The 15,750-nt window shown below is 39.6% G+C and overlaps 1 protein-coding gene across 1 annotated transcript in view; it reads left to right on the forward strand.

Annotated features, from left to right (window-relative positions):
* The first annotated feature begins 299 nt into the window (after nucleotides 1-299).
* Nucleotides 300-15,750, forward strand: part of LOC140240112 (carbonic anhydrase 2-like) — a 63,655-nt gene continuing 48,204 nt past the window's right edge. Inside the window, exon 1 of the mRNA XM_072319921.1 lies at nucleotides 300-405. Within this exon, the coding sequence (XP_072176022.1) occupies nucleotides 345-405 (61 nt within the window). The 5' untranslated portion in view covers nucleotides 300-344. The remainder of the gene's footprint in view (nucleotides 406-15,750) is intronic.

A 15,750-nucleotide genomic window follows, 5' to 3' on the forward strand; every position in this document is an offset into this window, starting at 1 on the left:
ACTTCAGCTCACAAGTCGTCCAGTAGTCGTTGGTGGAAGGACATTGTCGATTCTCATTCGCTCTCTCCTTCTCTCCCTCACATTGTCACTCTCTCTCTTAAAACTCACTTCGATTTGGAGCAGACGATCTTGCATTGCAGGATATCGATACCATCGCATCGGCATATTGCAGTTTACAAAGCCATCGCCAGCCGTCCCGATATTCTTCAACCAAAGAAAACGATTGACAGTCAGTATACCGGCAGTCGTCTTGTGTTCTGTCCTGCAAAGAGGAAAAACAGAGAGATCAGCCGTGAAATAATTACTCGTAAAGACGAAGGAGTAAAGGAGGAATAGAAAGCATCATGAAGTTCTTAATTCTATCCGTCGTTCTTCTTGCCGCTGTTCACCAGACATATACAGCCAGTAAGTCGATATCATGATCTCTGTATTATTTTCATCTTTTGGCCCAGGCCACAATTAAATTATTCGATATAATTATGATGATCGACACGCGTCGACATCTGGCCATCAGTCTTCGTTAAGCCGCCAATTTTCATTAGCCTTGTCAAAATGGTATTTAGATTGTCATTATACTCTTCGCAGGCATCGGCTGTTCAAAGTTGTTGTTGTTGTTGTGTTTTTTTTCTGGAAATATGGCACCCCAAAGCGTCGTCACGATCGGAACGGAGTGCGTGGATGACTTCTTGAAATCTGTGGACATTAGCCCGCAGTGTCTTATCTATTACTCCATCATCTACGACTTTAAGTTTTCTTAAAGACCTCATTTTTTTTTTCTGTCCCATTTTCTCCCCGTCTCCGTCTTGTTGACTCATAACCATATCCGATCTAAATTGAACCGCTCTCTCATTATTAAATGTCACGCTACATATAAAGTCGAATTTGTTTGCTATTCGAGTCTTGTAAAGAAAATCTTCCGGGAACTCATCTGCAAAGACGAATAGAAGACGCTAAAATTGAAGTCATGCTGAGATCGTATTGTTGAGTCATAGTCCTGACTCATTTATAATGTTTCCTTCATGTAAACTTTTCCCCTTTTTCCTGGTTGAGGGTAGTTTGCAGGCTTTCGTTGTCAGGCGTTATTGATGTCCCAACGTTTATTTGAGAGGTGATCTTATCAACTTTCAGGACTTGCTACATTCGCAAGCTAAACAACGACCAACTAGAACTTTTGTTTTGTTTTGTTTTGCTTTGTTTTGCCTTGTGTGTGGGTGTTTTTTTAATGAGTTTTGGTCAAGTAATCAAAAGTTTATTTGCAACTTTCTGTTATTGCAAATTTTGTCTTTATTGCATATGCCCCAAATCTGCTCCAATTCAAGACTTTTCACCTGGCCAATGGAGATGCCACCCTATCGGATTGTCATGTTTGGTAATTTAATGGGTCTGTTCCTTAAATATCACTTGTTGTCGTTGGGTGGGGAGGCACGGGAGGGAGGGGGGGGGGGGGGGGGTCATCAAATTGTTGCGTCTTGCGTCCCTCACGTCGTTTCCATAGTGACGTGACGTCACGAGATTTGAGTCATTGCACTGATTTAGCCTTCACCGGCAACAGGCAAGCAAGCAAGCGAACATTCATGCAGATGATCCAAGTGAATGACAGCATACCTTGAATAGTTTCAGTCTGTTATTAGCTTTACGATCGGGGTTATTGGATATAAGACAGGTATAACATTAGCGCATTTAAAGACGAGGCCGAACGATTTAGGCTTGTAGGCTTTAATAATATACAATGAATCCTCTTTGGAGATTTTGTGATGTATATACCTTTTTACTCTTTCTGAATGGCTTGAGACGGATGAAATGTTGCTTAAATCAAAATTACTACCTCCGCTCAGTGCACTCTCTTATGCAATAGACGCTATTACAATCGCATGACGTAATCGTGGAGTAAGTCATTTGATAGCTAATGCCTCGTTCCGACTGCAATTCGAATATATTCGGGGTGGAGATATGATAATCTTTTTATTCCACGAAAAGTCAGTGATTAAAAGTAGCTCTAGTATCGTATATATTATAGCGTCATTAACTAGAAATAGCTTTAAAAACAGCGTTGGACGGTGACGTGATAATTTCGACCATCCAACAGAAAGCTTCGATTGTAGTTTTGCCACTTTCGAACATACTAATGAGCAGCATTTACCAGAAAGAACTGAAAAATAATTTTATCATTGCAGTAATAGAGCACTGGGCACAGAGACAACCCACTGGTCAAATGATCACGCATTCGTCAGTGGGTTTCGAACCCACAACCCTTTGAATCTAAGTCCTGCGCTTAATCTCATTGTTAAGATTGTTAGATATTTGACTCTTTTTAACAAATTTTCAGTGGTCTTTAATTGACAAAGAGAAAGATAGAGAGAGAGAGAGAGAGAGAGGGGGGGGGGGTTTAAGGAGGGGAGTCCAGCTGAGTTTAGCTGTCCACCACCCGTACCATCCCAATCCACAGCCATCCGTTGATTTCTTTTGAGAAAGGGAGATATGCTTTCCCGGGAATGCGAAATAATATCGAGCAATTCTCCTGATAAACATTTGATGCGATTTCACATGCCACCGTCCGTCATTCCACGGCAGTAGTCATGTTCGGAAGAGGAACATGACTAAGCGGTGACTAGACCTCAGTGGTGATAACTTGGACCGTAGAGGGCTAATATTAGATCGAAAATGAGACGCTTGGTAACAGTGCACTGTCCTTGGGGACGCAAACACGTTCACATTTTGAAAATGCGTAACGTATTTCATATACATACTTGCAAAATAATTCTTACTTATACGAGTTATATCATATGTTAACATCAAGGCACTTATCTCTTGGTGTTTATAGTCAGAGAACACCCGCAATTTGAAATCGCTTTCATTATTGTGTCAGCAAAATCCCCAAAATGTATGTTCAGTTACGCTTCGTCATGTATAACGTTTGCCGCAGAGCAATTTGTACTGCAATCGTCTCTCTCTTGTCTTCATTGATTAGATGCATTCATGGATGTAACGGGTGATTGTCATGGGATTTAACCTTCCCGGTGATTTTTTTTTTTTGATTTTTTTTTGATTTTTTTTTTATTTTTTATTCTGGGTGATATTAAAGTAATATGTAATATTCCGTTACGGCGGTGGCTGGGTTTTGGAGCGGAGGTGTGATGTAGAAAACCGCACTACACGCTTCCGTCCTGCTTTCATTACCATTACCCCCGTCTTTGAACCGCTTCGTCATGCTTTGTTTTCGAAATCATTTATGCGTGGGTGAATAACTGTTTAAATCAATTAAAAGCAAATATATATGTATATAGATATATTGACAGCAAATCTTGAACATATAGACGTGGCTGGTGTTGTCATATATATATATATATATATATATATATATATATATATATATACATTAAGCATCGCGAGTTGAGAATTCTAAGATTGCTCAAAGATTTTGACCACAATCTAAACAGTGGATTCGACAACATTTTTGTAAACCTTTTTTTTTTTCTAAAAAGATATATCAACTTTGATGGCCTTTTTTGGGTTGTTGTTTTGTATGTTTACAGCTCAACCTTCAGATCTGCTTGCCTCAGTATGATAGCTATTTCTGTGTATTTTTGTGTAAGGGTATCAGGGAAACACGGTGTTTGTGTGTGTGTGTGCGCGTGCGAGTATCTGAGCTAGTGCATGATTGCATGTTTGCCTTGTCAATCAATAGCGGTATTAAGTGTATCATCGTCCAAACATTCGCTCAATGTTACAGCCCGGAGTATTGGAAATTGGAAACCAACCAGACACATGAGAGTCTATATCTTGTAGTTCGTTATCACTCTTGCTGACAGTGGCTGATGTATTGATGTCTGTGTTTTGGCGGGGGATACTAGCCTCAGCTCAAGGCGGCCAAGGTGATGACCTTCTGCATTGTGTGTAGCACAATCAAATCCGTAATCTGCCGCAAGTTGTGGGGTTTTGATGGGTCAAACAATACTACTACATAATCATTTCCTCATTTTTTTCCCCTTGGGGATGGAAGGAGGACAGAAAAAATAAAAACGACCCGGTCAATCAGTGTAGCCTTGTAGGTGACGAGAGTCCTTTAAAGGTGTAGTTTACCTTTGGGAGCAGTGATTTTAAAAATGTTCAAGATATCACATTTGATGGATATGCGTAGGTTTGTTGTACTACAGAACATCCTACCACATAAAATTTTAGCAATGAAACCTAAAATATAAGGATATATCAGTATTCTCAATAAACCGTAAATGTAGATGGCTTAGTCAGGAAACATTTTTATCACAACTATTGTTCACATTTTCTACATCTAACAATACTTAAAATCAGTTTTTCTGATTCAAATTCATACATTGGTTGTTTCTATCCCTCACTCATATTCTCGAACTATTTTGAAGTTCTATAATGCTGTGTTTTTGTTTCATGTGCAAATGGTAAATAATGCTTTTAAGCAAACTGCTTCATTGCTTCCTGGTAAGCAAGATTTCGTAATTTCAAATTTCAAGTTCAACGTTTTCAATCATAACCATTTGCACTTTCTTTTTGAGGACAATGATATGAAATCACCTCGGTATATAATTTATTATGTAAGCACAGGGAATGAGAAAAATTCACCCTCCACGACCCGGATCAATGCCCTGTCCATGTGGTTATCAACTTACAGTTTTATTATCCCGTAGGTCTGTTACTCTCAAGGTTCATTAACCGGAAATGAAATATGGTTCGTTATTCCACATTATCCGGAAGTTTGAAAAAAAAAGTTTATCGTTGTGAAGGTTCGTTGATCCGACAACGAAATAAGCTTCGTAATTCCGAAGGTTCGTTTACAGTATGCATGTTCTCTTCATAATAGATTTAGAATAACGGACTTTTTCTTTATTTACGAACATCACTCCGATATCCATCCTTTAAATCAGAGTCCATACCAACTTTCGATATCTTTTTCTGACATTCTTTCTACGTGGGTGCTTTCACAGAAGTTACATTTCATAACCCCTTCCCCTTTCTCGTCATATTATATGGCTTGAGACCTTCTTGGTTGGTTGCGCAAATCTGGGGCAGGTTGTCAACGGAGTCGTTATCCTTGTCCTACTAACTCGATACGTCGAGCAAACTGCCATACAAAGGCTAAAGTTAAGAACAACATGAGTTATGATCCCAATATCAAGTTAAGACCAAGCTTCCTAAATTTTTGTGGGGGTTGATTGGGATGGGGGCGAGGAATAAGGGGTGTGTATTTATCGCACTCTGACAGGAGATGATATCAGCGACATGATCTAAGAACGAATGTTAAAGAAAAGGGGGAGGGGAAATGTTGGTGCCATGGGAACGAGAGTATGTTAGAGCATGAATTATGCGAGCATGCTCTTATGATCATCATTATAAGCCTTTTTTTTTTTTCAAAGAGCGTTTCTATGTTCCGCGTGATGAGCTCTCAATCACTGTCAATGGCTTACGCTAATCGAGGTCATGCAATCTTTGGATTGCCTGGTCTGAGTTGAAAGTTAGGATCGGAAGGGGGCGAGGTGGGATGGGGGTGGAAGGGGGCGGGGTGGGGATGGGAGGGGGTAGGACAGAGAGAGAGTAAAGTTCATAAGAAGAGGTCACGTTACAGCCGACGGTGTGCGCGAGTCCAGGGAGGTGACCTTTGACCCAGTTCCTCGACATGCTTGTGTGCCATTGGCATTGTGAAATGAAAGTAATGCACCAAAAGCCATACTTCAACTCTTCGACTAACCGGGATTTTTGCCCCCTCCCCCCCCCCTTTTTAAGCGCCATTTGAACAGTTTCGTGCATACAAGTAGCAATTTTCTCTTTTTTTTTCTTTTGAAATATTTGTGTAACTGAATTGAATTGAATTGAATTGAACTGAATTGAATTGAACTGAATTGAATTGAATTGAAATGAACTGAATTAAATTGAACTGAACTGAGTGGATAATGGTTTATTGAAAGAACATGCAAAATAGTATAGCCCAAAAGGCTAAATTATAATGCATTACATTGTAAAACACTGTGTTGTTCATTATGTAGCCATGGTTGTGATGAGGAGTGGTGTGAAATGCCTGTTTTCACGGCAGGGGAAAACCTGGTTATTGGAGCGCATTGGCATGATGTAGGTGAGATCCCTCCCCCACCCAACTCCGTTCAAAACTTAAGAAATGAAAAACCGCGAAAACAGGTGAAATAGTGCGAATAGTCAGTTGTTGATTTTCCCCCTCGTGTAGTATCACTGCTCCACATCTCTTGTGTTTACACAGGCTCGTGTATGTGACAAGCCTCTGATGAATGTTTTATCATGTTGTCCCGTGCGACGGGTGGCGCTGGGTATGTGTGTGTGTGTGTGTGTGTGTGTTCGCGCCAATATTAAAAAACAAAAAGTAGAAAGGCGAGTTTTCGTGTGGTCTCCTTTCCAGCAGTCGATCGCGTTCACCAAACCTTAGAGGAATACATAGTGTCATGTTACATTCTATACGAATATACCTTATTGTGCTCTAGGGTGTCACTACAGCTTTGGTATTTGCTTGTTGTTTTCGTAAAGATTGAAATGTTATTGTCTCAGATCTATGGAATATAAAAGAAACGCGAGTATGCAACATATTGATTCCAAATTATAGAATAAAATGCTGCTATGTTAAAATGCATGAAATGTTAAGTAAGACTACGTGGGGATACGCTCAAAAGAGAACTCAACTTTTCAAGTTTGAACAGAAACGTTAGAACTGCTGACTGTCAGAACATCATTTTTTTTTCACTTTTTTGTATTAAAGACCCTCTTTAAGGAAAAAATATCCGTCAAGAAAACGACAGCTACTTCATCTTTTGCATTCAGAGAATGGAAATGTTTATTGTCGATTTGTTTCCACTAACAGAAATTGTTTCTTTTTGCCAGAGTGAAAGAAGAAGATAAATATTGCATTCCTGCATGGTTCAATGGCAAATAGGGTTAATTTGCCCTCATCATTCAATGGAAAATGTTGCATGGTGATGAAATACGATTCACTGTGGCCGGGGGGAATTTTTTAATGAAATCCGAAACCCGATTCTTTATGTCATTTTCTTAATAGTCTGGCCTTCAGACTTTGCGCGTTTTTGGTTCTTTTCTACATCGCTACATAGCAAAATTAATGCGCACTGTGTTACGGGCAAGACACTTTAAAGGCATTATCTACCATTTGCAGATGAAACAAAAAAAAAAACAGCTTCAGTGCTTCAAAATAGTTTTAAATTGTGAGATAAAGATTGAAACAACTAATATAAAAATGTTAATCTGTATAATCAGTGCTAAGTATCGTTAGATAAACAAAATGTCAAGAAATAGCTATAAAATTGATTCTAGACTAAACCGTCTACAAGTATGATTTATTGAGAAAAATAGTGATACCTCCTTATATTTAAGTATCGTTAGATATACAATATGTGAAAATAGCTATAATAATATTGTTTCTAGACTAAACCGTCTACAGGTTTGATTTATTGTAAAATATTGATATCTCCTTTCTCTTTATTGCAAAATTTTTTGTAGGATGTTTCGTGATGATACAACTGACTTGCAAATAGGCCCTATGCATCAATTGTGATAACTCGAGCATTTTTTAAATCACTGCTTTCAATGGTACACGATACCATTAACTACCTAGCAATGCCTTTACCTATACCTTTAACCTCTCCTGTTCCAGTGACTTTGGGTATAGTGAGAAAAACGTTATGGAGTTTTTCTGTGCCAATTAGCAGTCAAAGTTCACAAAGGGTAGCCTGATCAAAGTGTGGAAAAGCGCTGTAAGTCAAACAGGACTTCCCACGGTGTAAATGGCTTTATAAACAGGTCATAATATGCAGATCTCAGAAAACTTTTAACACTCAAATGGCCATTATTAAATGAAGCGAATTCAGGGCTGATAGCGGAGAGGCTGGGGTACAGTACAGGTGAGAGTGGAAGGTGGAAGGAAGGGGCTTAAGGGTAGCTCTGGGTGGAAGTATAGAGGCGGATGGATTTGTATGAGCTCTCATCTTGATGGAAAAAGTTGTTTATGCTGATGATCTCTGGCTAGAGTCACGCGCAGTCGTCATGGTAGAAACTTACCAATCATTTCCACAAAAGTTTTTTTTTTTTAGTCTTCGATTTAACCTTTTCATTGTTGTTTTGCTCACGTCATCGTGACAAGAAAAAAAAGGAGGGGGGGGGGGCAGGGTGTGAAGATTCATACCAGGAAGGTCGAATTTCACCTCTCTCTTCATAATCCGTCTACCTGTACCTGATGTTTCTCATTGGGAGTTCAGATATTAAACAAAAGTGTACTGACAGGAATGTAAAGGTGTATGACATGGGGTGATGGGTGGGGCGGGGGGGGGGGGGGGGAGGGGGACACCCGTCCTCTTCAAATGTAGCGGTTTCTGAAGATTTATTTACTGATCTGATGATGGGTGTGTAATGCCTTTGATACAGAAAATAAGAATTGTCAGCGCGATGGATGTATGTGTGGCAACCCGGGAAGCATCTGTTGATTTATGGAGGCCAGAAACGTGCAAGTCCCCACCAAGGTAAAGTTCGTAATGCCAAAGAGAGGAAGAGAAAGTCAGACCAACAGTGAGACGTTACGCTATGACAGGAGCTTAATCATAAATGATATAATTAAAAATATATAACTTTAATAACATATTGGTATATTCATTATAATTAACTATTTTATACTGGTTGTTACTATCCCTGGATCACATCTTAGAACTGTTTTGAAGCACTAAAGCTGGGCTTTTGTTTCATGAGCAAACGGTAAATAATGCCTTTAGAATCGGGAGCTCCCGTTTGATCAATGTCGAGAGACGAATGACGTGACCCGAAGGTGCAAACGAACTGTGAATTCTCCAGTCCATCTCGGAGGCTTTTAACGGGTCTTCGCCATTGACCTCCCTCCTGAATCATTCTTTGCTGTAGATTCCACATGTGTTTTGACTAGTGTTTGTTTTGGAAGGTGGTTGCGTGGGCCCTTGTTTGATCCCCCATCAAAACAGACCCAAAAGCATGGCAAAAGGAAGCAGGTGACATACCATCCGAATTTGAGTTATTGATGTTTTCATAATTCACATAATGATCTCTTCTTCCAGGCCAAATTTCATGCAGAAATACTTATCCTACTAAGAGATATGTTAGATAAGACATCATGATAGTCCATTGACGTCAGTGTAAATGACAGATACATTTTGCTCTTTTATGAGAAATGTCACTTTTGTCACTTGCTTCCTTTTGCTAAAGTAGGGCAGAAAACAGACCCAAAAGCATGAGAAAAGAACGATAAAATTCTTTGCGTCATCGCTCGTGAATCGCGAACAAAAACCAAAAAAAAAAAAAAAATCCACTTGCATTGAATGTGGTCATGTTTGCGTTGATAATTCAGGAATCCACAGTGTACGTGGATGCAAATCCCCATCAAAGATTATATCGAATCATATTTGTAATACAACATGAAACAGTATTGTATAGAGAGTAGAAGAAAGAGAAAGAGATAGGATGAAAGAAAGAGGGAGAGACGGAGAGAACAAGGAAGGAACTTGTAGCCGCCGGAAGGAACTGTATGTAAAACTACTGATTTAAGCATATTTTTAGAGTTTTATCCGTGCGAACGGATATCGTTATAAGATAACTGGATAAAGAGATTCCGACGAAGTACAGGAGAATATTTAGATTGGCGAGACAGTCAATACGTAGAGGGTTATAAAACAATTATGTCTTTTCTTCTCCGACCACTTTCTCCTGTTTCAATCTGTCTTTCTTCATCACCACCACCACCACCATCACCATCATATACCATCATCACCATCACCGCCATCATATACTATCATTATCATCATCATCATCATCATCATCATCATCATCATCATCATCATCATCATCTTTCTCTGTTTTCTCTCCTCTGGTCATTTTAAGTCTTGTCTTCATTTACAATAATTTACTTACAGCATTCTATCCTCGTCTTGCACACCACAGGCCTCATGTTGATGATAACTAAAATTTGATACTATCAAAGCCAAATTCCGGTTGAACATGTCCAACTAGGAGATGCCTAGAGAGAAATACCTCAATGTCGAGAATAGTTATGACGGAGTACTGCTCGGTTTCCATGGTTTCTCTTTTAAAGGGACCGCATTCTGTTTGAAAGGTTTTCGTATGAGAAAGGAGGGAAAAGAGAGAGAAGTCAGTAGTTGAGGAGCTGAGGAGACAGTTATGGTGTGTCATTGTTCTGGGTTCTTTCCTTTCGAGCCAAACAAAGATGCTTACTCAAGATTAGAGGATTTTTCTTGACCATAACATGTATATCAACCAGAAAAAAAAAAAATAAAGCTCCCAATGCACCCTTTCCCAGCTCTCTTCTTTTAAAAGTTTGTTTCTTGGTCTTCCATCACCCCTCCCCATCACCATCCTGGCTTGCTTTCCGCCCCGCCAGGCTCGGGCTGAATTGATTCACCAATTTCCGTTTCGGATGGTGTAGGGGCTTGGGGGGTTCCTTCGCAACCGTCGAGTATAAGGGGAGACAGCTCTATAACATTTGGGACAAACAATCTCCATTTTCACCAAGACTTCACCGAGAAAGATACCGAATCGGGTGGCAGAAAAAAGAGAGAAAGAGATATATAAAAGGTAGATGGATAGAATGGAGAGAGAGAGAGAGAGAGAGAGAGAGGGGGGGGGGGAGAGATTCGTGGGGGGGGGGGGAGAGGGAGGTAGGAAAGCTTGACGCCCACAGGGACGTATTGGATTCGCCTCAAAATTAGATGGTGCGGATTTTTGAACACCACCTTAGACGTTTACTCTATCGGTTCTACTGATTTGAACAGGGCAACCGTACGATTAGACAGGACTACCACCCTGTAATGTGCCTCTTATTTCCTGGTTGGCATGTGGCCTAAGTCATTATCTACGCAACACTGAAGGGAGTGGCTAATTAAATGCAGAAGCAGACTCTACAGTCCTTCGTGCAGCTACAGATGTTCTCGAAGAAGAGCAAGCTTAGCCTCATGTCAAGACTTTGCGTTGTTATTTTGTTCTCTTCATTTGGCATAATAATCTCTTCTATTAACCCATTACAATCGAACACCAGATCCTATGGGCTGCCGAATAACGAAGAACTGATTTTAAGTTTTTTCTTGTATCCTGACCGACTGGAAGACACGAGAAGCAATCAGTGAGAAGCACGGTTATAACCCCTCTCTGATAGCTGATACTGAGAATGGATTTGCCATTTATACAGGATGTGAATTTCACTTCGCAAAGCCTTTAAGAAGACCAACCAAACATTCGTTCATGAATCGTAGACGTGGTAAAGTCATGCAGTGATATTTGTGACAGGTTGCACGGCCTTGTATGCAGAACGCGTCACGGGATATCACTATGGAAACGGCTCAACCTGAGAACCCCTTCCATTTTGAGAAAACGAACATTATTTCCTTTAAAATGAGCAAAACGTGCTCACCCGCTGCGCGAGACATCCATGCAGCCCTGTGCTCTCCTGCATCGTTGTCCCCTGCGAATGCACCCTCCTTTCCCCCTCTTCCTAACACCTCCACCCCTCCTTGCAATTCCCTTCCCCCTTCGAAGGAAACCGATCGTTGTAGTTGTTCTTTCGTGAAACATTTTTACACCATCAACAATTTACGACATTTGTTGATAATACGATTTTGGTCAATCAGTAAACGTGTCTGCCTCCCAAATTATCATGACTCGGGTTCGATTCCCGAGTCTATTAAATGTATGTAATCATACCGTCCCCTCTAGTAAGAGGCAAAAAACTATGTACCCCGCTTTACTAGGACAATGATAGAGGTCTCGTGTGTGAGAGAGAGTCACAACTCAAGCGCGTGAAAGATCCCGCTTCATTCCTTCATAATTATAGCAAAGAGCCAGGTGTATATCCCGGTGGACTGGTGGAGTGGTCCCGCCACACAGCCAGCTGGACCTCATGGAAGACCAGCTATATCGGTGCAGCTGAATATGAGCTATCAAGCCATTTGTTCGGATGGACAATCAAACAAGCAAACAAAACGATCGATAGCGACAACAAGATAAATAACGTGCACTAAGTCAGCAGAGAAGTTTTGCGTTTCATGGTGTATAGCACTTTTTTGTCTGTTTCATTGAATGTCATTGAAATAACCTGGATACAGTTGAACTTTGCCGAGAAAAAAAAAGAGGAAAAAGAGAAGAAGAGAAAATAAATAAACATCGAAACACAGACAGGCATAAAACCCATGAGGTGTACGAAGCCAAAAAAGGGGAAAAATGGGTATTGTTCGAAAAGAACAGGTCCGAAATTTACCTTGCGGAACAGTTGATAAAAGCACGCATGCATTAGTGCGGGTAATGGCTGGCTTTACCACGCAAGAAAACGCAACGTATATTAGTATTATACTTAGTCACTGGTTGTGACTGTGCACACAGAGGATTGGCCATTATAGAAAAAAAAAACTATGAAGTGTAATAACGAAAAAATCCCTACACTTTATCTAAAAACACATAGAATATCGTCACTGCTTACGCCTTGCATGTCCCTAACACCTAATGAACGTGCATAATACATTCTTTTGTATAATGTTTCTGTACATAAGATGTGTATAGGTAAATCTACCGGACGTCACCAGTTGATCTTCGAATACTTTATGACGATCCAAACAAAATATTCGACATATTCAACGTATGAGCGATTTATACACATGTGTACACGCATAATGTTTGTACATTCATTATGAATTATTCACTATAAATAAGGATCCTGTGCAATGGGGCTCGAAACTACTACAAAGAGAGTTGAAATAAATCAAAGTTAATGATAATAATAATAATGACCATAATGTTATCAATAGCAATAATAATAACATGTAATATCATATGGAGACCAGAGGACTGTCATTATCAACCAATGGAAGATGAGCACGTGTGTAAAGTCTTGAGAGAGGCGACGCAAAGAGGCGTCAGACCATAATGACTATTTTTCTAGTAGCTTAAGGGACATCATCACGGATGATGAAGCAAATACTATGCCATTTTTATTCTTTCGCCGAATGACATTGAAGTAGACCTGTGCGAAATTTAAATGACAATAATCTTTCAGTTGTACATTCATCAACAGACGTAATAAAAAGTCACTGCAATTAGATCATGCTACAGCATACCGTACGATGTTATCTCATACGATTACCATACGACCTCATTCAGATTAATGTTGACACCACCATCAATACGCGGTGACAGTTCGAGCGTGCATTATTCCTTTACTGTAGGCCTGAATAGGCAGCGCCAACTGTGAAAACAATCTACCAGTGTAATATAGGTTCGTCTGTCTGTATCGTATGTCTATCTTTTCCCCCTTCTCTTTTAACATTCTTCAACTGAACTGCATCACACGATTCTAGAGGTTGTCATTATATTACAAAACTTTGCATATTGATTACGAAATTAACTGCTTCGCGGAAATCTATCAAAATGCGATATTTAATGTTTATCTGATTGACTACTAACTAAAGGGTAGGATTACATTGTCATGTATTATACTTTTGTCAGATCATAAATCGTAAAGTGAGATGAGTATTTCATTTCATTTCATTTCATTTCCGGCCAAAGCATATAATATGACAATTGCATATAAACAAATCATACAATGTAACTTGTGCATATCCAAATGAAATTTAAATACACGTCATTTGTTTACATTTGAAACAATGAACATATTTTAGTTGAAGTATCGTAGAAGGCCCCGAATTGTTACTTAAGAAAGATTGTTTCCAAAGAAATAAATGAAATGAAATGAATGAATGAATTTGAAATTGGGGGTTTGTAGTAGCATGGACCATGGAAACAGCAAACTGCAGTTTAATCCCTAGTGCGCTTTAAGTGAAGATTGGCATAGAAATCTCTATGGTGTTGTACACCTTGTCTAAAGACCCTGACACAGAAAGAATGATATAATATAATATATATATATATATATATATATATATATATATATATATATATATATGTAATATATATACATATATATATATATATACTTTCTTCTTTCTTTTTGCCACTCTAGCCTCATCCCTCTTTTTCCCAGGGAATTTATCTCCCTTTTTGTGTAAACATGATTTGGATCTTATTTTGATGTTACTCTGTCTACATACATAATAATAATGAAAATGTGTCCCTCATTTACAGGATCATAACCAGGGTATACATTCTCTCACATACACATACTTTCATAGCATAGGCCCTACCATGTGAAATCATCCGCCGTATATAGTGTACAGCGTTGAGCAAAGTTAAAGTTCACAGGTATGGAAAACCCTGCGCGCTGTTTAAACAGACGACCCGGTGTTGGCGGCGTCCAAGCCAGTCATATTTTCTGCGCCATTGTTCGCTCTCTGAAGGCATGTCGTCTGTCTTTTCAATGACTTTGCCATATGCTTTGGCTCGCCATGAATGGGTGTGTATGCAGGCATGAAAGCATGAAGGGAGATATATAGAAAGATAAGTGTATGAATATATGCAGACAGAAAATGTATACGCGTAATGCCTATAATGGTTGTGTGTGTATTAGCACACACACGCACACACACGCACACACACGCACACACAATCCTGATACAAGAGGTACATTACGTGTACAGCGGTTCAGTGCATTCTGTCTCTATCTCTCTCTGTATCAATAGGCACCTATTATTTTAATGTAATATAAAAAATGAAGAGTTTGTTCGCAAAAAACCGATAAGTGCATTTTTGAAGATTTTGAAGTACCGTCTCTGTCATAAAGTACAAAATAATACCTTTTAAATGATATATTGGCCACTACATATAAAGGTACATTTTTGAACTTATGGTCAAAAGAAGCAAAAATTTTCTTATCATTCTTTGTATTTTTCTTGACCTTTAACCGCAAATATCTTCATTTGGCAAATATGGACTTATCGGTTTTTGCGAACAAACTCTTCACATGATATGATATGTTCTCTTCATGTATGCCCTCTATATTACTTTCGTTGGCTATAGGAATGTAATGAATATTGTACTTTGCATCATTGTGTGCAATATTTTTGATCGCTCTGACATCTTCTGATGCTAGTCTGAAATGTATAGATATTGGCGATGGGGGGGGGGGGTGGACCATGTTACTTCCACGTCCATTCCAGAACGTTATCTGTCCGTGTGAATGTTGAACTACTGATACGACGACTAGAAAATCATGTCGTCAGCACGTCTGAGGAAACGCAAGAAATGTATGAATACGTCACTCAGTTCAGTACCGCTAAGGAGTATATGACCGAAGATCACGTTTTATGAATTATACGGACCAGAATGGCGCCAAAGGCGAGTTTACTTTACACAACTTTACACCTGCCGTACCACCAGGTCTTCGCCTAAACTTGAACCTATAGGTCTCACTCAAGCTCAGTCTGTTTGATGCGATCAATTTTCGGATGTGTCGTGACGACAAGATATCACGGTCATTTCACCTGCCCTTCCGAGTTTTCTCACCTTTCAAGCGTCGAATCTCCTGAGGTTATTCTTGGCACTAACTGACAGCACGAACGTCGTATAAAGATAGCGAAGTTTTCACGAATAGTCGTTGCGCATTGTGACGTCAACACCAAATTTCAATACATCACTTAACTGGCCTGCAACTAGGAAGCAGTATTTACACTGTTCTGCCTTCTTTCATTAGAGTGGGGATGCACAGAAATATGTATGTGTGTGTGTGTGTGTGTGGGGGGGGGGGGGGGGGGAGTTAGACACGCTAGAGATATG

This window comes from Diadema setosum, chromosome 16, assembly GCF_964275005.1.
Source record: "Diadema setosum chromosome 16, eeDiaSeto1, whole genome shotgun sequence".
NCBI classification, from domain to species: Eukaryota; Metazoa; Echinodermata; class Echinoidea; order Diadematoida; family Diadematidae; genus Diadema; species Diadema setosum.